Genomic DNA, 26,531 nt, shown 5'->3' on the forward strand with positions numbered 1-26,531 from the left:
GCGCGGCGCCTGCACAGCGCCTGTCTAGCAATTGAATAGCGCCTGTCTAGCGCCTATCTAGAACCTATATAGCACCTATCTACCTATGCAGCGCCTATCTATATAGCACCTATCTAGCACCTATCTATATAGCGCCTATATAGTGACTATACAGCACCTATCTATATAGCACCTATATAGCCTCTAACACCTATACAGCGCCTATCTATATAGCGCCTGTCTAGCACCTATATAGCACCTACCTATATAGATCCTATCTAGCACCTATATAGCCCCTATCTAACACCTATACAGCAGCTATATAGCACCTGTCTAACGCCTATACAGCACCTATATAGCACCTATCTAGCGCCTACATAGCACCTATTTAACAGCTATATAGCACCTATCTATCATCAATATAACACCTATATAGTGCCTATCTAGCACCTATGTAACACTTATCCATGATACATTGCTGATACATATTACAATAAAATTTATTTACTTTACATCAAAGCAAGAGGAAAGATATGCCAGTCAAATACAGTCACGTCATTGGAACACTCGTTTTTTTTTTACACTATTCATTACTTTTAAAAAGCAAAGTACAGAAGATTGGAATGTACTGAATCCACCTGGTTGAGCTGAATCCTCCCAGCTTTCTGAGTTGAACCTCCTTAGAACCGGGGTGGAGCCAGTGTTTGTATTTGGGAGGGGGCCATGGGCACTACCTTCAGAGCCCAGGTCAACCAGGCAGGTAGACCTGGGCTCTACTTGGAGCCCACCAGCTGGGTAGACCTTCCTGTGCACAAAAAAATGTTGCAAAAGGGGCTTCAAATCACCCCCAACTGACGCCAGCTTAGATAAAGTGGACAGGTGGAAAAAATGCTGGGGGGGGGGCAACTGCTGGCTGGGGGGCAGCCCCCCCAGCTACGGCCCTGCCCCCATGAACAACCATTCAATTAACTGAGATGAGGGTACCACTGAGCATGTGCAGAGTGCTTTACCCCTTCCTCACTGAACAACCACTCAGTTGTGAGGGATGGGGGCACCACTTGGAACCCAGGTCTACCAGCTGGGTAGACCTGGGCTCCCACTTGAGCTTATCGCTTCTGTGGACGTTTGCTGGGCAGGCAGACCTGGGTGTGGGCTCCCACCTGGACTTGGAGGCCTGCTTGGGGAGACCTGGGCTCCTGATTATAGCCTACGTAAGAAGAGCTCTGCTGAATCAGGCCAAAGGCCCGTCTAGTCTAGTCTCTCAAACTGTGGGTCAGGACACACTACACTAGGTGGGTCGTGAGCTCATTTCAGTGGGTCCCCATTCAATTCACTGTTTTGTTTTTAACATATAGACTTGATGCTACCGTAGGATGACTGCATTTGGGGAAATGGCACAGATCTGTTCTTTTAACACACTATTGTGTAAATGATAGTAAATGGGATTTACTCCTGGGTAAGCGTGGGAGGGGGGAACGCAAAGGGCCCCTAGCCCCCCTTCCCAGCAGCTGCTGTGAGGTCACAGAGGTTTCACAGCATGTGCTCTGGTGCGCACGCATGCCCAGGCATCAGCCCCACAGCCGCACCCTCTGCCATGGACATGTTCAGGGAGGAAGTGCCTGTCAAAGGTCATCCGCCCCAATGGCCACATGGAACCTTCAGGGCCAGGATTCAGCAGGGATGTTGGATTCTCAGCCATGACGGCAGAATAGGCTCCATGTTGAAGGACAGGATACTTTGGAATGCTGAGGAAAGAGGAGGGCTGCAACCCCACTGCGGTTCCAGCCACAACCACTAGAGGGCAGCACTTCTCATTTATGAGCTTCTGTGGTCTTTGGCTACCTAATCTGCCCTTTAGAGAATTCTGCCCTCTAGTGGAAGTGCCAATGCGTTGGCACAGAGGAGGCAAGAGAAGTTGCCCTCTTGTGACTGTGACTGGAACTCCAATAGGATTGGCAAATAAACAGTCAACAGAGAACAGGCACAAGAACATCAGAAGAGCTCTGCTGGATCAGGCCAAAATCTCACCTAGACTGGCTTCCTGCATCTCCCAGTGGCCCACCAGGTGCCTCAGGGAGCACACAAAACACTGGACCTGCATCCTGCTGCCACTCCCTGGCATGCGGCCTACTTCTAGAACAAAGTGGTTGTGCCTCCCCACCATGGTTTGCAACCTGTGATGGATTTTTCCTCCACCAATCTGTCCAATCCCTTTTTTAAAGGCATCTAGTCCAGAGTCCATCACCACATCCTGTGGCAAGAAGTTCCACAGACTAATTACACCCTGGGTAAAGAAATATTTCCTTTGGTCTGTCCGAACTCTCCCAACACTCAATTTTAGTGGCTGTCCCCTGGTTCTGGTGTTGTGTGAGGGGAGAAAAGGCATCCCCCTATCCACCCCCTGCATAATTTTGTATGTCTCAATCATGTCCCCCCTCAGGCGCCTCTTTTCTAGACTGAAGAGCCCCAAACTCTGTAGCCTTTCCTCATAAGGGAGGTGCCCCAGCCCAGTCATCATTTTGGTCACTCTCTTCTGCACTTTTTCCATATGCACAATATCCTTTTTGAGATGGCGACCAGAATTGGATGCGACACTCCAGGTGTGGCCTTACCGAAAGTGTGCTATAAATCAAGCTCAAGTCACTCCCAACTATTGGGGTTTCCTCTGAGTGAATTCAGCTACTTAACACAGCTTCACCTGCAATCCAAACACTTACCTGGGAGTAAAGTCCCATTGAAATCAATGCAAATTTTCCCTGAGTAGACATACGCAGGCTTGTGCTGCAAGGAGGCTGGTGCACCTTCATTTGGAAAACCACTCCTAGGGGTTGCCAACCTGTTCTGAGGTTTACCCTTCAACAAGATGAACCTATCACTACTTTGTCAAGTTTCTCTGCTCTCTCTGAGAACAAGTCCAGCTGTATGGTTTATATTCGACCAAATTTGGTCGGTTACATGCAGGGTCAATTATGTCTGCAGCCTCAGTCCCCTTGTTGGGTTTCCCATTAGTGAGAGACATGGTGGCGATATCTTTGTCTTCCTCTGTCAAGTCTGGTTGAGCAGAGTCTTTTGGACCAAAGAAAATGGTTAAAGTATATTATTTTGTGTCTGATATAGCTGATCTCCTTAAGGAAGGCATCTGGGGAGATTGCTAGTTAAACACAGAAAAATGAGTGTGGCAGAGACAGAAGCAATGGGACTGGTTTGCAACCTTCACATGACACCAAACCCCATCCCTGTAAAACTACGTACTTATGACCAAAAATAACTTTGCAATAATGGCACAAGAGTCCTAAAATAAATCAAGCTTCAAATAAGGTTCTCCCAGAGGAATTTATTAAAAACGTATCCATCATAGCATCTTTCGATTTGTGCTTCCATTCTTCTGTTGGATAATGTAAACATAATACAGGAATTTCACGCCTTTGCGACCAACAATATTTTTTGCAATCAGCTCAGCAAATCTGTCAGAAGTTTAGAGGATATGTCAGAAGGTATCAGCTTCCTCCAGCATCCCTGACTGTAAGCTCAACCCAAAAGAGAGGTTCAACACTAGCTGGAGGATATCCCAATATGGCGAAAAGAGGCAGTGATCTGAAGTTTTAAAAGTTTGTTAGTAGGTGAAAGCACGAGCAAGTCACATTTGCAAAGAAAATGGATGCAGTAAATCGTAACAAGCTATATTACAGTGGCCCCAACCTGAAAAGTCATTGCACAAGCACAGGTGACTCTGTAGGCAGAGATGTACTCAGAAAACCGTTCCAATCTATTGAAGGGATTGGTACAAAGAATGGCAAATTAACAGTCTGATCTAAAGCTTGGCTATGCAAGCACAACAATTCGTCCAGTAGGGCACCCACAAATCCAACTGCCAGCTTGCCAGGGACTGCTCCCAGTCCTTTACTGAGCAGAATGCTCAGCCCCATGCAGATTCCTTCCCCGAAGGACTCCCAGTCCTCATTATTTTTGAGAATACAACATACATTTTTTTGAGCCAAGTCAGTATTTGTGGATGCCTGCTTAGAATGTGATGTAGTTATGGATACCAGAGGCTTAATTCTCACCTGTAACAATGAGATGGTCAGATGTGTGTCTGAAATGCACCACTTTGGATTGTGGCTGGGAATGCACATGTCGGAAGACAAAATTTTTGCATCAAAAGTACCAGATGCTAGCGAGAAAGATCATAGCTTAGGCTACTCCCAGACACGCTGATTTTCTAGGTGTGAGGATTTGTTTCGTATGGAGGAGCATCCAGTTGCGAGTCCCCACCTACACTTTGAAGTGGTACAGTCAGATACAGGTTTAACATCTGCAAAACATCTGCTTTTGCTTCTCAAGAACTAGGCCAGAAACACTTGTAGATTTCTGTGGGGATATACACATTAGTCTACAGAGGCAGACATTCTTTTAAAATCAAATAAGGCAGCAGAATTTACAGGGGAGGGAGACATCAATAATGGCAATGAAGTCAAGTGATGCCATCATGGAAGCACATTTCAAAAGCATTCTTTGCATAGACCAAAAAGCAGGAGGACAGAACCAGTTTGCAGAAGTATCAGAGAAGGGCAGCCTGACCATCATGCGTGTTTACTGGGGAATAAATTCCAAAGGGACTTGCACCCAAGAAACCGCTCAGAAGATTGTAACCTTGAATGATTAAAATAATCTCAGCAGACTTCTTATTTCTACCAGATCTGCTGGGCATAAATAGCACCTTACTGGTCACAACTGATTCAGATCAACTTTTGTTTTCTTCTCGAAAGTACTGGGAAAACAGTAAACAAATGTTAAAGAGTTGTTCAGTTATTTGCTGAGCTGCAGTTCACTAAAGCATAAGAACATAACAAAGCCTTACAACAGACAAATCTGCCATCAAAGTCTGCTGTTTCTCAATTTGGTCTTGGCAGCCAGTCTGAATTTGAAGGCTCTTAGTCAAGAAATTCATAACTCCAGATTGTAGCACCCAGGACTACGAACACGAAGCTCCATGACTTTTCTACTGGATGGTGCTTTTACTGAATCACTTCTCAGAATCATTATTACAATTCAAGAAAAAAAAAATCCAGCTAGTGTTATGAGCACTATTTTGTTCCTTTTTATTCCAGTTTTGGGGTTTTGTTCGCTAAGAACCCGTTCAAAATACAGGAGGCCACATGGTACAGTCTTCTTGCAGGACTGTACCACCATAAAACGCATATCACAGATATAACCGTTGCCTTGGGCAGAATCAGGTGGGACACGGAGGTACTAGAATTTTGGGGTGCTCCATTTCAGACTGCAGGGGTGGGGGTCATATTTCACTGTATGTCTCTCCATACAAAACACCTTACTACATGTTGTAAATATGCACAATGGAGGAAAGGTTTAGCACAGGCCTCTCCCCACTCTGCGGGTTTACTACATGCAGGCATTTTTTTCACAAGCCAGGGAAGGATTTCAAATATGGCTCCCCTCCTGCCACCTGAAGTCGAACAGTCCAGAATTCAACTCGTACCCCCATCTCATGACACCCCAGCCTGTCTCATGCGCAGAGATTGTACCTGCCATCATTTGCTGGAAACATCAAAAATCCCGCCTCGAGATCTTCCATTAAAAGAGAATCACCTCTCTCTCTCTCTCTTTAAATTAAAAAGTTAAGTAAGGAAAACAGAATCCACACAGTCTGTAAGAGGCTGAAAAACACCAGTCCTGTGTGGCATATGGTCCAGGAGGTCCTGCCACAGCCTGCCTTGTAATCCTGCGTACGCAAAAGCAGCCTTGTGGAGAAGGAGGGTGTGAGCTTGGATGTTGTAATTAACCTGTGGCAACTTCCTTCCTAGGAAGGAGGCTTCCTGTTACCTGACCGCCTTCCTGCCATCCACGGAATCAAGAATTGCAGAGTTGGAAGGAATTCTGCCTTCTCTTGCCTCTCACACCTGCGTCCTCCTCTGGAGCATCAAATCTCTGCCCAAGACAAGCCTGCCCTTCTTGTAAAAGAAAACCTGGCTTTCTCAGCCGAAATAGAGGCGCATACAGGCCACATATTGTGGCTGATTTCAAAGCAAGCATGCCTAACTTAGCAATGCAATTCCAGCGTCCATTTTGATCCCCCCACCTGCTAGGCTTCTTGAGCAGAAACACATTTACAAAATCCCGACAGCGAACTGAGACGTCCAGTGCAGCACATTTTCCTGCTTCTGGTTTTCCCATCAGTTGGGACAGTTAGAAAATCATTGTATGAAAAAAGGCAAGATCCGTTAACACCACATAAAAATACATCTTTTTGTTTCTTCTGCTTTTCTTTTTGTTTTGTTTGTCTTCTCCTGAACAAAATAAAGAGTGTTTTTAAAATGGCATCAGTAAGGAAATATCTACACAAGGGAGCAGCACTGCCTTCCGGCATCATTCTTCCATCGCTGCCCAGGCTTCTTCGGCCTTTTGGTAGTACGTGGTGGCCAATCTGCCCTTCATGGCTTGCATAGCGACTTCGGCAGCCTCTGTATACAGGTCACCTAGGAAAAGGAGGCTGACAGTCAAATGCAGAAAGCAGGACGAGTCCTTCTTGCAACGAGGCAACTCAAGCAGGGGGAAAACTCAGGGCCAAACTACATGAGATCCCCAATTTGCAAAGGGGCAGTCTGCATCTACGCCCCTTGAGTATCCTGTCGTTTATGCCACAGTAAAAAAGCAATCCTGTTGGGGGATGTGTGACTGGGATTGAGACTGGACAACCAGTTTATTTTTAACCCACCTCCTTTCCCAATGAACATCTCCCCCCTCTCATCGCCCCATAGCACATTTTACCAACATTTAAAGAGCTGGATACTTGATCACAGATCTATATAGGAGGGGATGAAATAAGGCAGATCCTTACAACTGCTGCTTTCCCCCCCAGCAGCAGGTTATTTCTTGACCTTCATTTGTCCTGACATCCCTGACGCCTGTCAGGGCCCAGATCTGCAACAAGTGAAGATGCAACAGCTGGGAATTCCAAGGCCCCTGCTGGACAGATGGACGCAAACCAACATTGTACCTGATCTCTGGGGGTCCCTGTCCAGATGGAAGCCTCCTGTCATCAGCATCTCGGCTTCCCTGGCCAGGAGCAGATAGCGGGGCTCATCCTGCATGCCGTCGTACTCCCCTCCTTCGTCGTAATCCGTCATGTTCAATACAGCGTCGTACCAGCGAACCGCCTCCTTCCAGTTCCGTTCTCTGGGCAATTCAACAACAGAGGCAAACATGAAAAAGCAAGCGGAGCACTGCAGACACAACGGAGAGGCTTGCTTTGGCCTCAGGAAACATCAAGAAACTATTCGCGAAACACCCACCAATTGTTCTGGACTGTCAGCCCATCACCAATAGCCAAGCCATGCCTGGTCAGCTTCTTTAATCATTTCATACCTGTCAGGAGCAAGGTTGATGCCTGTATCGTATGCTCTGGCCACAAAGATCATGGAAGGCCTGTCTCCGGCTTCGGCTGCTCTGTATAAATAATCAAACCCCTTGATTCTGTTTCCTTTGTTGTCCTGTAGTAGCAAGAATGGGAGGGAAAGTAGTGCTGAATAGAACCATATTTAAAGTGCTAAACAGAACTGTATCAAAACATACTATACAGAACCATTCTGTATAGTATGGTTGTTTACTATACATCTGCTTGCAAGAAAGAGCTGACTGGTAATGAGGCATTCTTGCTTGGGACCTCAGTTTACAGAACTCTGTGATCACCCTGATGCAAGATACAGAAGGATAGTAGTTACACAAAATGGGAGCCAAGGGGTCTTGGTCCTGAACAGAGACTTGTTGGAACAAGATTCTACAGAGGCACCCTCAGTCTCCACACTGGTAACGCCACATGTCGTGCTGCTCACCTCCAGTATGACTTCAGAAAGAATGTGATGCGGCAGCTGGGAGGACATGAGTCCCAACCCGATGATGGCCTCCAGCTCCCCGCAGTCTGCCGCATGCTCCAGGTGGAAAAGGGCTGACTCCTGATCCCAGTCGGCTTCTTTCTCGCAGAAACGGCCAGCTTCGTGGTAGCGCACCATGGCCAGATGGACCTACGAGAGAATCAAAGGATTAAATGGAGTTTGGTCCAAGGCCCAAGAATGCACCCCCTTTCTTCAAAGCAAACAGCCCTAAGCAACTGCTTACCCAGCCTTGTAATGATTGCCCTGAAAGTGGATTCACAAGATAGTTTCAAGACTGTCTGTGGGATAACAACCCTTGGGTGCCCTTTCCCCTCTCCAAATCCCCCTCCCAGCCTAGAGCAAACTACCAACTTCACAAGGCCACTCAGCAGCTACAGCCAGACTGTCCACAAGAACTGAGAATTCACTGGTGTGCAGAGAGAGACTTGCTCTGTCTGCGCCCCAGCACCTGCTCACAATTGTTGGCTCAGACACGCAGGCCGTCCACGTGGGACCCACAACCATCTCTGCTGCCTGACCCATCATTAGCTTTATTTGGTCACAGGGTGCTGGTTGGGTGCTAGAGACTGTGATACTCCCACCTTGCCAAGGATGGACTTCCCAATTTTCTTCTCAAGCTCCAAGGCGTTGAGCCTCTGAACTTCCACCGCCACACAGGAGGGTCTGTGGATATGCACTCTGGAAGCATTGTAGAGAGTCCATTTCTCCACACTGACCTAGAACGGGGCAAAGGCAACGTGACTGGACTCTGAAATGAATGACAATGACATGCGCTGTCCTGGCAAGAGGCATCACCCTCCAGGTTGTCGAGTGTCAGCAGGAAAATTTCTGCATTGGCAGTGGGGCTTCTCACCACAAAGGCACGCTGCCAGGAGAGAGGCAACATCCCAAGCTCTCCTTCCACAACCAGAATTTGGGGCACAGGTAGATTGCACCTACACATGGCAGCTTCCCACTAGCTCCCAGTTGAGTGCTGTGCTGAAGAGCCAGAAGCACGGAAATAGGGTGACCGGTTACAGTGGAGGACAGAGTGTCTCTGCCTTCAACCAATGTACAGAAGAGGGAATTCTGGCAGGTGCCGCTCAACGTGGAAGGGTTGAAAAACCTCCACCTGCCAACATTCCCTCTTCTATTCAATGGTCAAAGGTGGAGGCACTCCGTCTTCTGTTGTATCTGGTCGCCCTGCATGGAAAGTGTCTCCATCCTTCTGGTTTAACAGAACAACTGTGGAGGAACTCCGAACCCTGGAGGAACTACCTGTGCTGGGGCTTTACTATTCCAGACTGAAAGGCAGAAAGACAGAACAAAAAAATCCATAAAGGAAAATGCCATAAAGAGAGCTAGACACCAAGGAGAGGAGTTGTGCGCCTGGTCTTCTCCTGAGAGGCTAGTTTTCTAGATGCAAGGAAAGCGTGTGGAGCATTCAGGGCCAGCCAATCCACGAGTCTGACTGAGTTGGTCGCCTCAGGTGGTGGATGCCTGCCTGTATCCTGCATTGCGCTCCTTGGGTCAAAGGGTTAAAGGAAAAGAGTGGAAGAGGAAGTGTGGAGGAGAGCAGTGGGCTAGAGTGGCAACAGTTTAGCAGGCCACTTTCCTCTTCATTCTGTCTTTTCTAATCCAGGAGGAGGAGGAGTCAAGGCTAAGGCATCACTGAGAAGGGACAGGTGATATCTGGTGCATCAAGGCCCCGCACTGGGCTGGCCCTGGGTGCATTTTGCCATGTCAGCAGTCAAAGTGGTATAGCCCAGACACTGGCTTTATTTCCGTATTTAGCAGGATGCTAATGAAGTCACAAGGATGGGGGAGCACACCTGAACTACTCTCTCCTGGAAAGCGCTGCCACGACAGGGCGGGCGCAGGCAGCACAGTAAGTGCTTTCCAGTTTTAACTGCAGGCAAACCCGCAGAGTTGTGGGGTCCTGCTCTTAAATGGATCAGCTATGCAAGCAGCAACCTCAAATCGCAGCCCTTAAGCCAAAACGCCACTTGCAGGCCCTGATCCAGCTTGACAGTGAAGCACATGCAGACACATTAAGCGTGCAAGATGACTCCCAGTGTACAAGGAAGCTCCAAGATGAGCAGGAAGCCTCAAGAATCCACACTCTGGACTAAAATGCCACAGATGTTCCGGGTGAAGGCAGGGGGCAATGCACACCAGTCTCCCGGAGGAGCCTGCACAATCTCAAAACTGCAGCTTGGCAATGACATCCACTAAGGTAATGCTCACGGTTCCTGTCCCGGGGAAATTTGGGGAGTGGGTACACGCAGCACAGAATAAAACTGCAGGTGCTGCATGAAATGGCAAGAGATCAGTCGTTTTATCCTGCTCCTAATCAGAAAGACTGTTTTTCTGCTTAACCACCTCCAGTTCTTCTGCGAGCACAAAGCATACGACTTCCATGGAGGCTGGTGGCGCTAGCCAGGTCCTGCACACTTGTCTCACTTCCAGTCCGGACTGCAGTGCTGGGTTATTAAGGCGCAAAACTGTAAGAACACAAGAAAGGCTGTGCGTGGAGCGGGCTGAAGGCCCGTCTAGGCCAGGACTGTTTCCTGCAGTGGCCCATCAGTGCCCCAGGAGGCCCACAAGCAGGAGAGGAAGGCACTGCCCCTCTTGGCCATTGTTCCCTGGCAACTGGTGTCTGGAGGCAGGCAGACAATCTCTGAACCTGGAGATGCCATCTGGCCATCACAACTAGGAACCACCAGCAGCCCGTCCTCCAAGAAACCACTGCGAAGCCGTCAAAGCGATGAGCTCCATTTCATCAGAGGGAATTCCACAGATCAGAGGTTTCCGAACTGCGGGTTGCAACCTGATTTTGGGTGGTTCACACAGCATCTCCACACAGATCCTCCAATGAAAACACAGGCAGTGGAATTATCAGTTGACTCTTTGCCTCAAGCCCTGAAGCCATTCACAATCTAACAATCAGTTTGCTGCTGACTACCCTATAAAGAGCTGAGCTCCTGCAGTTTGCAAGCGTGTGTAAATATAGGGAGATCATTGTCTGAGCATCTTATTTCTGGTTATTACACGTAAATCAATAAATAAAATATTATTTCTTTCTGGATTTCCTTTTTTAAAAAAGGTTTGCAAACCCAGCTGGCTCCCAATAGAGTCTCGTTTTTAAAAAATGGTACTCTGTGCTAAACAGTTTGGAAACCACTGCCATGGATTAATCATGTGCTGTATGAAGAAAGTCCTTTTATCCACCCTGAATCTCCTACCAATCAGTTTCATCTCAGATTGTCAACCCAACCCAGGACGGGCCTGGGAACAGTCAGAAAGGGGTTACACTTGAAAAATCTGCTGATGTGAAAGGCCAAACTTTGGCTTTATGGAGGAAGACGACGGGCAGGAACGAGCCATTCAGTACACGGCACACCAAGATCTGGAGACTTTTCTAGAGAAAGCTTCCAGCCACATGGACAGAGCAACAACAGCAGAAATAAGGAAAACCAAATCTAGCCACATGAAGACAAAGCCCAGAACACGGCCTGAAGGGAGAAATTCACGCAGAATCACCAGGGTGCTTTGGGGACTGCAAATCACAGAGGGCGCATTTAACACTGCAGTTCTCTAACTGAAGAAGAAGAAAAACAGTGAAGGAAAACAGGTGTGAGTCAAGGGGAAGACTACTCAGCAACTCAAAGGAACAGGAAAACGGAACTGTGTTTTCTCGGTATGCGAGCAATGGATCAGCAAAGCAAGCAGTCAAGCAGAGGCTCGGTTGTTCTTACCCTCGAAGCACTGCCCAAACTATCTTCGTCACAATCATGTCTTCGGTTGTTGTTGAAATGGCCCTAGATTAAGGGGAAAACAAATGCGCACAATTTAGCTGGCGCTTGCCGAGCACCAAGGCGGCATCAGAAAGAGTCCCTCTGCTCCCCGAAGTGTCCGTGATAAAGAAATAAATATTTCAGACAGTTAAGCAAGAAAAAATATTTTGTCTTGAAAACTCATTTGCAATCAATGGACAAAATAAATATCTGGCCACTGACTGGCCAACAGATGTGCCGCTCCTTTGTTACCGGTGTGTCTTGCTGGTATCTTTTTCCCAGGGGAAAATAGATCAAAACAGGACAATCAATTACGGCGTGTAGATTCTTCTTCTTCTGCAAGACACACATCTGAAGCACTGGGATTCTCAGGGCTAAAGAACAGATGATGCTCAATGGCAGCCGAATCCACCACAACTCCCCGCACAGCGATGCAGTGGCGCCAGCACAGCATCCACTGAACTCATGTGGGAGTTGTGGCCTCAGGAGGCCTCCTCGGGGCAAGGGAACATTTGTTGCCTTGCCCTGGGTAAGCCTCTGCAGGCCTGGTGGCCATCTCAGAGCTGCGACAGCAATACTGCTGACACAAGTCGGTGTTGACCGGATGAAGGCAGATCAGGCCCAGGATTCAGTGGGTGTTGCCACCTCCAAGTCTGCCTACAGTCCTGTTCCACCCACCTTCCACCCCTGCCCCACATCCCTCCCGCCTCCCCATGCAGCCTAATCTCAGGAGGCAGGGCTCTGGCTGCAGAGTCTATGCCTGCATGACATGAAAATAGGATTAGCAAAGCGCCCATTAAGTCTGGGATAAAAGGCATCACCCTTTCTCGGTGATCCATGTCTTCAAGCTCACTCCTTTTTTCACTGGGATATCCACTGTCGCCTCCATTTTCAGAGTCCTACAGAAAAAAGCAATATGACACCAGTACTTTATCTCTCAATAGGCAAAGGACATACAGCTGAGCCAATTTTACTGAACTGTATCCTCCTAGGATGGTCACAATTCCTGCCTCTATGCCCGGTTTGCTGATCCTTCCCAATTTTACAGAACGGACTTTGGACCATGACAAATACTTTAAGAGCTATCTTGGGACAGTCTAATACTCAGGGGCACTGTGGGATGTCCTCAGTAGCCAGGTAAGTTTGGGAACCCCTGGTCTAACCTGTTCACAGGGTCAACATGAATGATGACAAAAAGAGGACTGCTGAATACAGAGGTGATAAAACGAAGAGTAGGAGAAGTGGATCACAATGTCTGCTTGTCTACAGGAGGCTAAGGCATGTTCTGGATGAAATTTCTCCCCCAACTACCAAGGGCACCCATGGGTCTGACTCAGTGTATGGCAACCTCCTAAATTCAGCTGCCACCATCCTCTCTAGCTTGACTCTTCAAACAGCACCTACCCTTTGGTTGTCGAGGCTCTCATGATCTTTGTGAACCAAGTTGTCAACTTCATTGAACACCGGCCAGTCTAGGGGAGAAAAATGCAATCAGAATCAACACAGATTGCAAAAAAAAAAAAAACACAACTGCTGGCTGGTTTTAGTACTTCCTTGTCTTTGATACTTATTTTGTATTTTATAGACATCGAATAAAACAATGAACAGCGATGTATACACATTGAACGCCAACAGGAAGCAGACAGCAGAGGAAACAGGCAGTGAGAATGCTCAATTCTGCTTCCTGTTAGTGTTCTCGCTGTTGCCTCCTCTAACGTTTCTCTAGTGCAGGTGTGCACACACTTTTTTGGCTCGAGAGCTACTTTGAAACCCAGCAAGGCCCGGAGATCTACCAGAGTTTTTTTACAATGTTTGCGCCATCATAACATATAACATTTATGTGTACAATGTATGTTGGTGTACCTTGAGCCCCACTGAGTATAACAGGACTTACTCCTGAGTAGACATGCCTAGGATTAGGCTGTGAGGCTGCAATCCTAGCCACACTTACCTGGGAGTAAGCCCCATTGAGTACAATGGGCCTTACTCCCGGCGTTTCCTCCCAGAGGCACCTGAAGGGGGGGGTCGGCACTCCGCGATCTACTCATTTTGCCTTGCGATCTACCGGTAGATCGCGATCCACCTATTGAGCACCCCTGCTCTAGTGGTTAGGAGTCTAGTGCTCTTCCTGTCTGCTTCCTGTCCCAAAAAGCTTCCTCTGCTGTCCGCGTCGTGTTCAGGACTCCTCGCTGAGCAGCGTTGCAGAATGCCTTGCGGCGCAACACAGGACTCGCTGCTATCAGGTATCCGCAGCAGCAGCAGCAGAGCATATCCCCTACAGACATGGGGGACGCCTGTGCACTGGACAGTATTGCAGAATCACCACTTACGAAGCATGTCGGCTTTCTGGCTCTGGGGCGTGGCTGAAGAAGGAGAAGAAGGCAGTGAGTCAAAGGCCACGTCGCTCATGCTTTCATCTCCAGAGTTTTCAGACAATCGGAAGAGCAGAGGTGGCCGGCTGCCAGAGATCGTTCTCACGCGGTTGCTCCCGCATTTCTCTTCCGTGCCTCTCACCATCGTCTGAGCAGATTCCTTGGGAAGCAAACGTGAAAAGACTCAGTACAGTCCAAGGTTTTACTTCTCTACGTGTTAAGACATAACAGGTATTCTGGGTAAGAATGTGCCTGCGTGCCAGGAGGGCGGGCCAGGACCACGGGGGAGGACCAAGGAGTGGGTCCTCTAGGAAATCCTCCCATGGCAGCACCACTGGCTTCTTCCTCTGGATCTCCTCCAATCTCCTCCTGCCTCTGCCTCCTCTCCAATCTGCCCATTGCCACGTCCTCTTCCTCCGCCATCCTCTTACCACCAGCGCCACCACTGGCTTGGCCAATCAGAAGACAGAAGGAATATCTTAAAAGTACATGTATGAAAAAAATGTATAAAGAACAGTTGGCTTCCTTTTTAAAAATCCAAAAGGTTTTTAGAAATTACTGTAGTCCCAAGGAACAGAAGCTAACAGCAAAGTCACACCTTTTTTCTGGTGGGCATTTTTTTTGTCCATTCTTCTCCTGTCCCTTATTGCACTCTCTATTTTGTATTTTAAAAATTCCCCCCTAAAAAAATTAGTCCTGCCCATAATCCAGTGATTTGCAACCTTTTTCATTTAGCAGCACACTGATGAGGTGCTAAAATTGTCAAGGTATTCCATCGGTTTTTTGACAACTGACAAAGAGCACAGCATTGCTGGTGGGGGTCTCACACCCCTCCCCCAATGGCCCTAGTAATAAATGGCTCTTTCCCAAACTCCCAGGGCACACCTACAGACCATCTGTGGCACACCAATATGCCACAGCACAGTGGTTGAAAATCACTGCCCTAACCCATCAGTTGAAAGAGGAATGAAAACGTCAGTACAAATATCTACTCAAATCTAATTAGTAATTTAACACCAAGCTGATAAGATATACAGTATAATTATCATAATACTACACATCTTACCAATATGCAAACGCTTGTTATCTTTATTTCTTGTAAAAGTATGCTGATGATATCAAAACAAGATCCAATTTTCACAGCATACCTGAATATCTGATTAAAAGCTACAGCTCTAATCTCTAGGGGTGAAGCTCTAGACGGAGGTTCAGACATGACTGGAAATCACAGCTTCCCACTCTGAGAATGAGAATCATGTTTCCCTTTACATCAGAATCCGCCCAGTGTATGCGGAATCACTCTGGCTGGTTTATAAAGGGCCTCCTTTGGCTCGGCACATGCAGATTTCAGTATCCGCAGATGCCAAGGCCACAGCTGGAGGGCCTCAGAGCACCTCCCAAATGCGAACGGAAGGCATTTCTGGCTTGTGCTGGAGAGTTCTGGTTGCATCCAGGAAGTCCTCCGAGACCCTCTACCAGAAGATTTAATTAGGAGCAGAATTCAGCATCTGCTGGGGGTCCTGGAGCAGACCTCCCACGGATTCCAAGAGTCCACTGGTAAACGTTGTAGTGTTTATGCAGAGGCGCTGGCCTTAGCCTCAGTATGTTGGCAATGACAGCAGAGCACACTCTGCGTCTGCGCAAAGAGCACACTCGGCGCAGCCTTGGATAACATGCTGAGTCTGAAGCCCAGCAGCCTGTCAACAAGAGGATGTTATGGAGATATGCCCCTTTTCTTAGTCCATGGAATGTTGTGGTTAGTTGGAGAGCTGGGCAGAGACAGCCGGTTCCCTGGCAAAGTAACCCTCAGTAACCCTCTTTGTATTACAAGGGATTGCAACATGTGTAGGAATAAATAAAGCCTGGTGGAGGCAGAGCATTTCACTCTCAGATCTGCTCCAGCCTCAGCCTCTCTGCATCCCTCTGAAATCCGTCTCCTGGCTCATTCACTGTTCTGCGCCTCGCTGTTCCTGTTTATAGTCTAAACTTTCTCAGTGCCTCTGCACTCCCACCAAACAACAAGGCCCCAGAAGCCTTGGTTGTTTCCCATAGCAGCATTGCGCTGCTACAAATGTGAAGTATTCTCACTCATTTGCAATGTTCTGGAGGCACTCCTTTGCAAATCCCCATCAAATGCCAACTCCGGTCCTGCTGTTTAAGGCCTCTTGGCAGAAAAAACACTCACAAGCAGTTTGTTACTTTGAAATAAGGCCTCTTTCTCTTTGGAGGAGAGATCGAAAGGTGTCAGTCCCATGCTTCTGCAGATCTTGTTGCAGGTGTGGGAATGAAAGAACAAAGCCATCCCTCGAACACCTGGGGAAATGAAGCAAAGCCCGTGAGGAAGCAGCTCCTGAACGCAGAGCCTGACATTCCCCCCCCCCCCCACCAAACACACACACACACAACGGAGCATGTTAGGATTTCAGTTATGGCTTCCGGGCTCTTTTGGCTTTCAAACTCTGCAGGCACAAACACAGGCCAGATTCAGGGAGTGAGGGGCATGGCGCTCAAACTGTTAAGAACCAGCAGGAGATTCTATCATGGATCCAACGGCCTGTCTACTTTGGCCATAAACAGCTGCAAGACAAAGTCCTGGTAATCTTTAGAGATAATTCACAGGCCTGGCACAAGTCCTCCCCCCCCCCCCAGAACCTCAGCATGCACATTTTCACCTGGCCACCTTTGTACAATCACCCTGCTGCTCCCTGCCCCAGCTCTGCCAACCTCAGAAGCAACCCGTTCCATTTTCTGCACCACCTTGAGGGTGTGCCAAGGGAGAAGGTATCAGATGAGTCTTCACCTAGGTTTCCGTCGCCAAAGTCTGTGCCACCCTCTGTGTGGATTTGGGGGTCTGTGTAAAGATCTCCCACACCTTGGATGTCAACAACAATCAGCTGGTGTCCCGAGCGTTCAAATGTGAAGTGGCTGAAAGCCTGTAGGAGAATTGAGCGTTTTGTCAGCCAAGGGCAAGGGGGGGGAATAACTGAGGTCTGCTTTAGATGTTAACAATCAGGGGAGGGCAGCTACTGAAACACGCAGTCTTCGATGGCAGAAAGAAGGCAGCCCCCTGCATTCGGGGTGTGTGTGCTTAAGCCGTTAAGCCAGCCCTTCCCAGTCCTAATCTGCAGCAAGGGCAGGACCCTCAGAGAAGCTGTTATTTACTCCAGAAAAAAAAGTGGTGACTGATGCCAGTGAGAACCATGTCGAAGCCCCTCTGCAGAGCAGAGTTAAAGCCCCCTGCCACCCACAAGCCTTGATCCAAATGCTGCAGGTTCAGGATTAACGAAGTCCGTTTGGGCCAATAATGCTTCAGATGGCTTCACATGCAGTTTAGCCCCGTGGGGCCGGGGCGAGGGAGAGAGGTTTGTGAGTGCCACCAAGGAGCTCTCGTAGAAGGGAGTGACGGCCAGCAGCTGGCAGCCAATGGGTTTGATCTGGCCAATGGAGGTCTATCACTTGGTCCAACACCAGGGCTGATTCCAGGACCTGCCTCTGCCCTGCTGTGTACTGCGTGAGAAGGAAGTCTTGGAAACACATGGCTGGCATCGCTCCTGTTGGTGGTCAAGGAAGCCAGCACAGACCAAAGAGGTCTCAGTCCTCCCTTGCTCATCCCACAAGACCATCTCAGGCCACTCTCCAGCCCGGTGCACCAGGAAAGCCCTACCTGTGGGGTGAGGCGAATGTTGTCGTCACGCACGAATCCTGAGTTCGAGTTGTATTTGATGTATTTACCCTCGATATAATGTTCCAAGTGAAATAGGGGCTTGCCGGGTCTGTTCTTCATCTCAATGATGCAGGTCTGGACAATGTCCACCTGGGGAGGGGGCAAGGAAAGCGCTGAGGAATGGGGCACCCGCCTTCCAGGTCCCAACAGGAAGCAGGCCAGGGAAGCTCCGACCAAAACGAAAACTATATATGCAGGGAGAGTATGCAAAGATCTGCTTCCTGCAGACTCGAGCCTTTTGGGCAAAAGGATGGAAGATGGCTGATTTCACTCACTTGGAAACGATTTCTGTTTCCGTTGACTGAGTAAAAAATGGAAGATGCTTGCCAGACATTGTCTATCAATTACAACTTCCTGCAGCAATGTCACCTGGGTCAGCGCCATGACATACTCTATTATTATTTATTAATACAAGGAAATCAGTGGTGAGCTCTGGATAACTACCAATCCCGAGCCATACCCTGGGGGAACGGTGGTCTTCTCAGGGATAGTCCACACCCTCCCTCAATTCTCAGCTGTAATTTTTTGTTTTCGGCCAGCTGCCCTCTTATTACTTGGGGACACGAAAGGGTAAGGCTGCAGGCAGGATTCTGCCCAAATGGCAGTGCTAAGAGATTTATCTGTTTCACCTTCAGGCAATGGAGCGGAAAGGCACTGGGATAACTCACTGGCAGGCAGAAAGCCGCCTGGAGCTACAGGTACCTTCAAAGTGCAAGTGCCACTCCTAAAATCTTCCGTCCACTCACTGGCTTTGCCTTGGCAGTCTGCGTTCCAATCCTGACCCAGCCTAGTCTTTTCTGCTCACTGCTTTGAAACGGGTACCTGCTTGGGGGGCTTGTGCCGGTTGTACTCTTGCCCCCACAGCTTGGCCTCCATTTGGAGTCGCACGTCCTCAAAGTACACATCCCTGTTGACGGTCTCTATGTAACGCTTGGCCACATAGTTGAAGGCACCTTTCCAGTTTTGAGTGTGTAGGAAATTGGACAGTTTTTTCCTGGAAGAGAAAGAAAACAGGAGAGAGAGAAATGAAGCAGAGACTGGACTCCCGAAGCATGACTGGGGGAGGGTGGAGCTCCAGGACGCCTCCCACAGCAGCAGCAGCAGCAATGCCGTAGGCAGGAGCACCCAGAGGGGACCTGGGAGACTTTTCTCAAAGGACGTGAGCCAGGAAGAGGCAAACAGAGAAACTTCCTTTGGAGTACATTGCATCCTGTTTCCTCATTAGTTGGGAAATCTATTGATCACTTAATGCTTCAGGGACTTCATAAACAGTTTGTGATGGTCTCTCCTGCTACTGTCGCCTTGCAAACGGAACTTCTGAAAATAGAAGGTTCCACTGTACTAATATGGCCCACCCTGTTGGGAGGCCTCTGCAAATGCACCTGAATGTCGCCCCTGCATCTTGTGGTAGTCAGTTCCACAAACTAATCCCACATGGTGTGAAGGCCTTTGTGTTGTCTGCCCTGAACGTGTTGCCCATCAGTCTCCACAGTGTGGCACTGAATTCTTCTATTACGAAAGAGGGTAAAGACCCTCCCCTCTCTACCTCCTTTCTCTATTCTGGACATGAAGATCTTTTCAAGTGGTTAGAACATAAGAACAGCCCCGCTGGATCAGGCCATAGGCCCATCTAGTCCAGCTTCCTGCATCTCACAGCGGCCCACCAAATGCCCCAGGGAGCACACCAGATAACAAGAGACCTGCAAGGCTTCCTGGGAATTGTAGTTAAGAACATAAGAACAGCCCCGCTGGATCAGGCCATAGGCCCATCTAGTCCAGCTTCCTCTATCTCACAGCGGCCCACCAAATGCCCCAGGGAGCACACCAGATCACAAGAGACCTGCATCCCGGTGCCCTCTCTTGCACTGGCATTCCGACATAGCCCATTTCTAAAATCAGGAGGTTGCACATACGTATCATGGCTTGTAACCCGTAATGGATTTTTCCTCCAGAAACTTGTCCAATCCCCTTTTAAAGGCGTCCAGGCCAGACGCCAGCACCACATCCTGTGGCAAGGAGTTTCACAAACCAACCACATGCTGAGTAAAGAAATATTTTCTTTTGTCTGTCCTAACCCTCCCAACACTCAATTTTAGTGGACATCCCCTGGTTCTGGTGTTATGTGAGAGTGTAAAGAGCATCTCCCTATCCACTCTGTCCATCCCCTGCATAATTTTGTATGTCTCAATCATGTCCCCCTTCAGGCGTCTGTTTTCTAGGCTGAAGAGGCCCAAACGCCGTAGCCTTTCCTCAGAAAGAAGGTGCCCCAGCCCAGAAATCATCTTAGTTGCTCTCTTTTGCACCTTTTCCATTTCCACTATGTCTTTTTTGAGATGCAACGACCAGAACTGGACACAATACTCCAGGTGTGGCCTTACCATCGATTTGTTCAACGGCATTATAATATTAGCCGTTTTGTTCTCAATACCTTTTCTAATGAAAAGGGGTTTCATTTTTCATTTCATTTTTCTAATGAAAAGGGGTTCTTCCCCCTCCAATACAGGAAATGTGATAATGCTTAGGTAGGTAGCTAGGTAGGTAGGCAGCTGATCTCCACCCCACCACACATCAATCTAAGAAAAAGTGGAAGCGTCAGGGCAACTTACGTTCGGAAGCATTCCCGCATAGCTCCTCGGCCGAAAGGCTGGAAAGAAATGCAAATGTGATCACTCCAGTGAAGGCTACAGGCATTTGAAGGAGCACAGTGAATGGCGCAGAAGACGCACTTGGACTCACCTGAGACGCCATTTTGATCAGGACCTCATCCTCCACCCATTCCCCAGTCACGACATTGTACCTGCCAAATTGAATGGACAAATTATGCAAATTATTATCCCTCCTCTGGGCTGTCCTAAATCCTGTGGCTAGTTGGTTCCAATGCATGACCATTCTAGCTTCTAGAAGAGTGGTTTTCAATTGATGTGCCACAAACAAACTGCAGGTGCGCAACAGAAGATTGGGGGAGGGTAATTTATTTGTAGGGCCATTGGGGATTTGAGCCCCCCCAGCAGCAGTCTTGCCAATTGTCAAAAAACTGATGGTGTGCGCAAAAAAATTTGAGTGCATTATCACTGTGCTGCGAGATGAGAAAGGCTGAAAAAATGGATGTTCTAGAATATTCTAGAGTTGTGAAGGAGAGAGAGAAACATTGTCCTATTCACTCTTTCTACACCGACAAGCTTCAATCATATCCCCTGTGATCAAGCAGAAGACCAACATGTCCCATTTCACATGCATACTACATAACATTTGAAACAGGCACAGATGTGCACACTCAATCGGTCCAGGGGCTGAGGCCCAGGACTTTCCCCATCATACCAGATCCTTCTTTAAACTTGATCCCAAGACCTTTTAAGTGCAAAGCAGGTGTTTTGTCTCATGCCCCTCCCTCTAGGCAATCTGCAGACAGCATGTACTAACAAGCGGCGCACAAGTTACGTGCCTCAGAATCACACACAAGTCAGAGGGCAGCCTGGTTTACATTCTGGTCAAGCTCAGCAAAGGAGAATGTACAAGGAGAGGGAAAAAGTGCTATTTTAAGAACGGCACAGTGCGTTACCAAGAGACAGAACTATTTCTGGCTTCGAACAGAAATGTTTGGGAGCACTCCCCCCCCCCATTCAATTCATTATGAAGAATTCTGCCAGCAGCCTGATAATCTTTGTAACCTGCGACGTGTCTGTCACAGCCATCCTGTAAGGTAAGTGTACGTGGGAAGATCAGGCGCAAGGACAGGGCCTGCGCCTTGCTTCTCCACACCAGTTCCATGTGGCTGCCTCTCCAGCACACCAGACGCTCACAGGCACAGTGCAAAAAGAAACAAGGGAATTCCTTTAGCAGGACTGCAGAGGCCCGGGCAATAAGCAGGCGGCAGCAGGAGTCGACAGGCAGGGCGGATCTGCAGACCTGTGACGGGTGGCGTATTCCGTTTCGATGTCCTCCAGGTGAAATTCCGCCCAGGGGTCAGGCATGTGCTTGGCCTTCTCGATGGCATGCTTCCAGGCTTCCTGCAGACGTGGAGATCAGCATGTTAGCGACAAGAAGTCATAGCCGGGCAGTCTGCAAGCACACGGATGGCTTGTCATCCAGCACACTTCTGGGCCTACAACCTTGTGGAGGGAGGCACACAGGACGCCCCCTCCCTAAGCTGATCTAAAACCAATGCGGGGTCAGGGGTCTGTCTGCCAACCTCTATGGCTGAACAAGGCCCAGACTGTGGGGTTCGAAAAGGGACACTCCAAATTGCGTTATACAGATCTCTACTGCAAACTTCATCTCCCAGGGAAGAGAGTGGCTTTGGGACAAAGTAGACATGACCAAAAGCCATTTGTCCTGGCCTTTGTTTTACAAAATGCGGAGGCTGCAAACAGAAGAGAAAGGCTGGCAGGAATAGGGGGAGGGGGGACATCAAATCTTCCCCTCCATGCCAACCCCCCCCCCCACACACACACACCTGAGCTGCTTTTTGCTTTGAAAGGGAAAAGATAAGGTCCTGACATCTTTTCCCTTGTGCAGCAAAACCATTTCAGAAGGGGTTTTTTGAATGGGAATAGAAAGAAAAGGGGAAACAAGACCCCCCCCCCATACACCCCCTGGCTTTCCACTTTAATCTGCAGCTTCCACTGCTGCATTTTGTAAAAGAAGCATGGGAAAAATAGGATACCCGCGACTGAGCATTGGGGTTTTTGCCCCCAGCTGTACGTTGTTCCAGCTCTCTGTCCAAGAAGTTCCCAACTACATGCAAAGGATAATGAATGTGAGAAGAGAGGCTCAACCCCAGTTTTTAAAATGCTGTTGGCTTCCCAGCAAACCTTCTGTCTGGAGTCACTGGCTCAGCTGGTTCTCCTCCAGGAAGTTCCTTAACTGCTGACCTCAGCTAACTCTCTCCTTATTTGGCCCGCTTGGTGCATTACGAACCTTACATTAATTTTCATGTGACACAGTCAAGCTGGAACAGGCTTGGAGAGCAACACTTACAAAAACGCACAAAAAAGCACGCACTGCATGAGAAGAAAAAGAGGTGGAAGCCTCTGAAACGCCAGCCCTAAAGAGCAAGCTGGCCACAAGAAGCGACAGCAGGTGTTAGGCAGATGAATGTTACAACTCCAGACCCACAGCCGCTTCAGTTGTCACCAGGGTCAGCTGCATGAGGCAGCCCCCCAGCTCTGCTCCCTGCATTCAAAATGGAAGGAACGGAGAGGAAGTGGGGAGGAGAGGAGAGCGTGGCTGGAGTGCCCGAGACACTCTAGCCTACCCCTCTATTCTCTTTCTCTGTTCCCCCTTCCTTTCCCCATTTAGGAAGCAGGGGGAGCAAGAGCAGCAGCCAGCACCCTGCCAGTTGGTGCACCACCTCATAAGCTGGAAGGTTCTGGGCATGTCCGGCTACCCGGCTACAGGGACACTAGCAATAAATACAGTGGGCCGTTCTTATCACTGGGTTCAGCACCTGCAGACCCGAGTCAACGCTGGTGCTGTCTGCGTCTGGAGGGCCTCAAGGACCTCCTGGATGTGACCAGAAGACACTTCTGGTAGTGTCTGGAGGGTCCTTAAGGCCCTTCCAGCAGATTCTATTATCCCCAGAAACTGCTATCTAGGGGAGGAGGTCCTAGAACAAACCGAGAGCCCACTGCATCCTTATATTCTTTTCCTTCAATTCCCTCCATTTTTTAAACACTGATACTCCTTAAGACAATGCAACACTTTGCATATTTTCAGTCCCCACTTAGGTGAACTCAGAGCAGAGAGGTGCCTGCGTGTTTTCAAGGCCCAGTCAGGGCTGCTTCGAGGCATGATCAAATTCTTACATGGTGAATGCTTTTGTACAGAAAACAGCACATAGCAATCGTGCGCAGATCATCCCACATAACACACGCATACAAGTATAGGTGTTAGGAAGCCACACTTAAGAAAAATAAGAACAGCCCCACTGGATCAGGCCATAGGCCCATCTAGTCCAGCTTCCTGTATCTCACAGCGGCCCACCAAATGCCCCAGGGAGCACACCAGATAACAAGAGACCTCATCCTGGTGCCCTCCCTTGCATCTGGCATTCTGACATAGCCCATTTCTAAAATCAGGAGGTTGCACATACGTATCATGGCTTGTAACCCGTAATGGATTTTTCCTCCAGAAACTTGTCCAATCCCCTTTTAAAGGCGTCCAGACCAGTCGCCATCACCACATCCTGTGGCAAGGAGTTCCACAGACCAACCACACGCTGAGTAAAGAAATATTTTCTTCTCTGTGTCCTAATTCTCCCAACACCAATTTTAGTGGATGTCCCCTGGTTCTAGTGTTATGTGAGAGTGTAAAGAGCATCTCCCTATCCACTCTGTCCTTCCCCTGCATAATTTTGTATGTCTCAATCATGTCCCTCCTCAGGCGTCTCTTTTCTAGGCTGAAGAGGCCCAAACGCCGTAGCCTTTCCTCATAAGGAAGGTGCCCCAGCCCCGTAATCATCTTAGTCGCTCTCTTTTGCACCTTTTCCATTTCCACTATGTCTTTTTTGAGATGCGGCGACCAGAACTGGACACAATACTCCAGGTGTGGCCTTACCATAGATTTGTACAACGGCATAATAATATGAGCCGTTTTGTTCTCAATACCTTTCCTAATGATCCCAAGCATAGAACTGGCCTCCTTCACTGCCGCCGCACTTTGGTTCGACACTTCCATCGACCTGTTGGTCGGGGCCAGCAAACTCATGAGACCGACTGAAGAAGCAGCCACAGGAGGTGGGTTGTCGTGGGTGCCCACCCACCTGCCGCGCTTTCCTCCTCCCCCCAACAGATGGATGGAAGAGAGCAGGCTAGAGAAGAAGACACTGCAGCCCACCACTCTCCCCTCCTCCACACTTCCTCTTCCACTCTGCCCATCTCTTCCTTTTCCTGCCCAGGGAGAAAGAGGAGCTGTGGAGGAGGTCAGCAGGTGGACAAAGGTGGGCGCCCCACATCAATCTGCTCCCTGAGGCGACCCCCCCCGGCCTCCCGGATGGGCCAGCCCTGCCCTGCCCTTTTCCAGTGGTCTCTAAGAAAGGTTACTGCATTCTGCTTTGACCTACCCGACCACGGTCCACCCCAGGGCCATGCTTAGAACGTTGCTGGGTGCCGTTCTAAAGGACAGACACAAGAAGCAGTAAGTAGAAGACAAACATCACAGAGCAAACAAACACTGAAGACCCGAGCAGGCAGTGCAGCTGTGTAGCGGCGGCTTCTCAGAGAACGGCTTTCTCCAGGAGTCTCACAGCACACCTTGCAACCAAATGCTCGGTCTGCACACGCTGTTTTCTCAAACAACATCCAAGATTCACTGACATTCTCCTGACCTCCACATTGCTGTTTTATGGAACAGCAGGCTACTCAAGCACTAACAGTGTACACGCAGGCATGTTTTGGCATGACTGACAGGTCATCTGTTCATTTTTAAAGACTAGATCCCCACCTTAAAACAGGCCCTGACCATGAAACCTCTGCTGCCATTCCTCGATTCCCGTTCCATACCATAACAAATTCTGCAATCCTATACATTGGGGTCTGGAATTAAAGACATCCCAGGTTACAGAGGGCCGCATCAGCGCTTTTGCCCAGCGCAGTCAGTCTGTTCTGGGGCTTCCACACAGGCACCGAGTCAGCTTTCCAGCTTACTTCTGTTCTGCCTTCCAGATTAACCTCCAGAACAGAACCAGGACGTAAATTGGAGGCTTAGAGTACACACTACCTGCGAGTAAGCCCCACGGGATACAATGGGACTTAATTTTCAGTAAACATCTATAGGATTGCGCTGTAAGCTAAGTACAAGCAATTGAAACAATCACACCTGCTTCCCCTGTCCAGCCCTGCCTCCACCCCCTTCTCTCCCTCTGCTGTCTCTCTTGTGACAGTGTCTGCACTGCAGGCTCCTCAGGGCAGGGATCTGCCTCATGGTGTAAAGCACCATGCACATTAATGGTGCTGAATCAACAAACAACAGAGCGTGGGCTGGACAAACTCCTGTACGCACACTGAATGTAACATTTGTACAGTCGTACGTGAAACACATCAGCCGCATTTCGCACGCACACTGAAAACGCACGAATGCCGTGTGTGCAAATTGGACTACTCTGAAGCTGTAATTTTCATCAGAAGAGTTAGTTACAAGGAGCAAGGCAGGTAGGAAAGCTCTGGCCTTGCATTTCAGACCAGCACAAACACAGAGGGCATTTCAGGATGAGACCGAAGCTTGCCTTGAAATGGAAAGCGTTCCTGGGAGACAAACTGGAGGAATACTGTTCATTTTTAACCAGATGGGCGTAGCAGTCGTTTGCCTTGCTGTGGGCGTCTCTGTGAGCGACGGGGTCGTCTGTTATCGAGCAGATGTAGTAACTGTCCTCGTCTTCGCTGTCGGCATCCTGGTAATTCATGGAGACGGCTTTGGCTACCTTGGCGTTATCGAGACGTTCCATGTGGAAGATGAGGTCTTCGTCCGCCATGTTGGTGGGAGAGCGGTTGGGCTCGCGGGATGATTGGAGAAGCCAGGATGGCAAATGGCGGGACCTGGTAAAGGGGAGTAGAAAACAATCAGCCCCCAAATTAGGGGGGGGGGGAAGCAACACAGGCAGAGGCTTCATTTCAAAGAGTTCAGGCCTGTTTTCTTACTTAATGCCTCTTTGGAAAACAGCTGCATTGGCCACCACTATTACTCCAAAGAATACAGATCCTTCACTTTTCAACAACAGCAAAATCATAGATGTTTAATATTCATGATGAGTAAATATATTTAAGAATTTAAATGT

General features: G+C 48.8%; 1 protein-coding gene across 4 annotated transcripts in view; it reads right to left on the reverse strand.

The window, feature by feature from the left end:
- Window positions 1-5,815: 5,815 nt before the first annotated feature.
- EEF2K (eukaryotic elongation factor 2 kinase) overlaps window positions 5,816-26,531 on the reverse strand; it is a 28,158-nt gene continuing 7,442 nt past the window's right edge. For 2 of the 4 annotated variants that reach the window (XM_066609485.1, XM_066609487.1), the window contains exons 3-20: window positions 25,983-26,292; window positions 24,822-24,872; window positions 21,668-21,768; window positions 20,498-20,558; window positions 20,368-20,405; window positions 18,584-18,755; window positions 17,702-17,851; window positions 16,838-16,970; window positions 16,223-16,350; window positions 13,996-14,197; window positions 13,070-13,137; window positions 12,487-12,564; window positions 11,627-11,689; window positions 8,471-8,605; window positions 7,830-8,018; window positions 7,363-7,487; window positions 6,995-7,173; window positions 5,816-6,473 (exon numbers count right to left, since the gene is read on the reverse strand). In XM_066609485.1, coding sequence (XP_066465582.1) covers window positions 6,364-6,473; window positions 6,995-7,173; window positions 7,363-7,487; window positions 7,830-8,018; window positions 8,471-8,605; window positions 11,627-11,689; window positions 12,487-12,564; window positions 13,070-13,137; window positions 13,996-14,197; window positions 16,223-16,350; window positions 16,838-16,970; window positions 17,702-17,851; window positions 18,584-18,755; window positions 20,368-20,405; window positions 20,498-20,558; window positions 21,668-21,768; window positions 24,822-24,872; window positions 25,983-26,228 — 2,229 coding nt within the window. In that variant the 5' untranslated portion in view covers window positions 26,229-26,292 and the 3' untranslated portion in view covers window positions 5,816-6,363. The remainder of the gene's footprint in view (window positions 6,474-6,994; window positions 7,174-7,362; window positions 7,488-7,829; window positions 8,019-8,470; window positions 8,606-11,626; window positions 11,690-12,486; window positions 12,565-13,069; window positions 13,138-13,995; window positions 14,198-16,222; window positions 16,351-16,837; window positions 16,971-17,701; window positions 17,852-18,583; window positions 18,756-20,367; window positions 20,406-20,497; window positions 20,559-21,667; window positions 21,769-24,821; window positions 24,873-25,982; window positions 26,293-26,531) is intronic. The other 2 variants (XM_066609488.1, XM_066609489.1) reach the window with 2 other exon arrangements.

This window comes from Tiliqua scincoides, chromosome 13 (assembly GCF_035046505.1).
Source record: "Tiliqua scincoides isolate rTilSci1 chromosome 13, rTilSci1.hap2, whole genome shotgun sequence".
Taxonomy (NCBI): Eukaryota; Metazoa; Chordata; class Lepidosauria; order Squamata; family Scincidae; genus Tiliqua; species Tiliqua scincoides.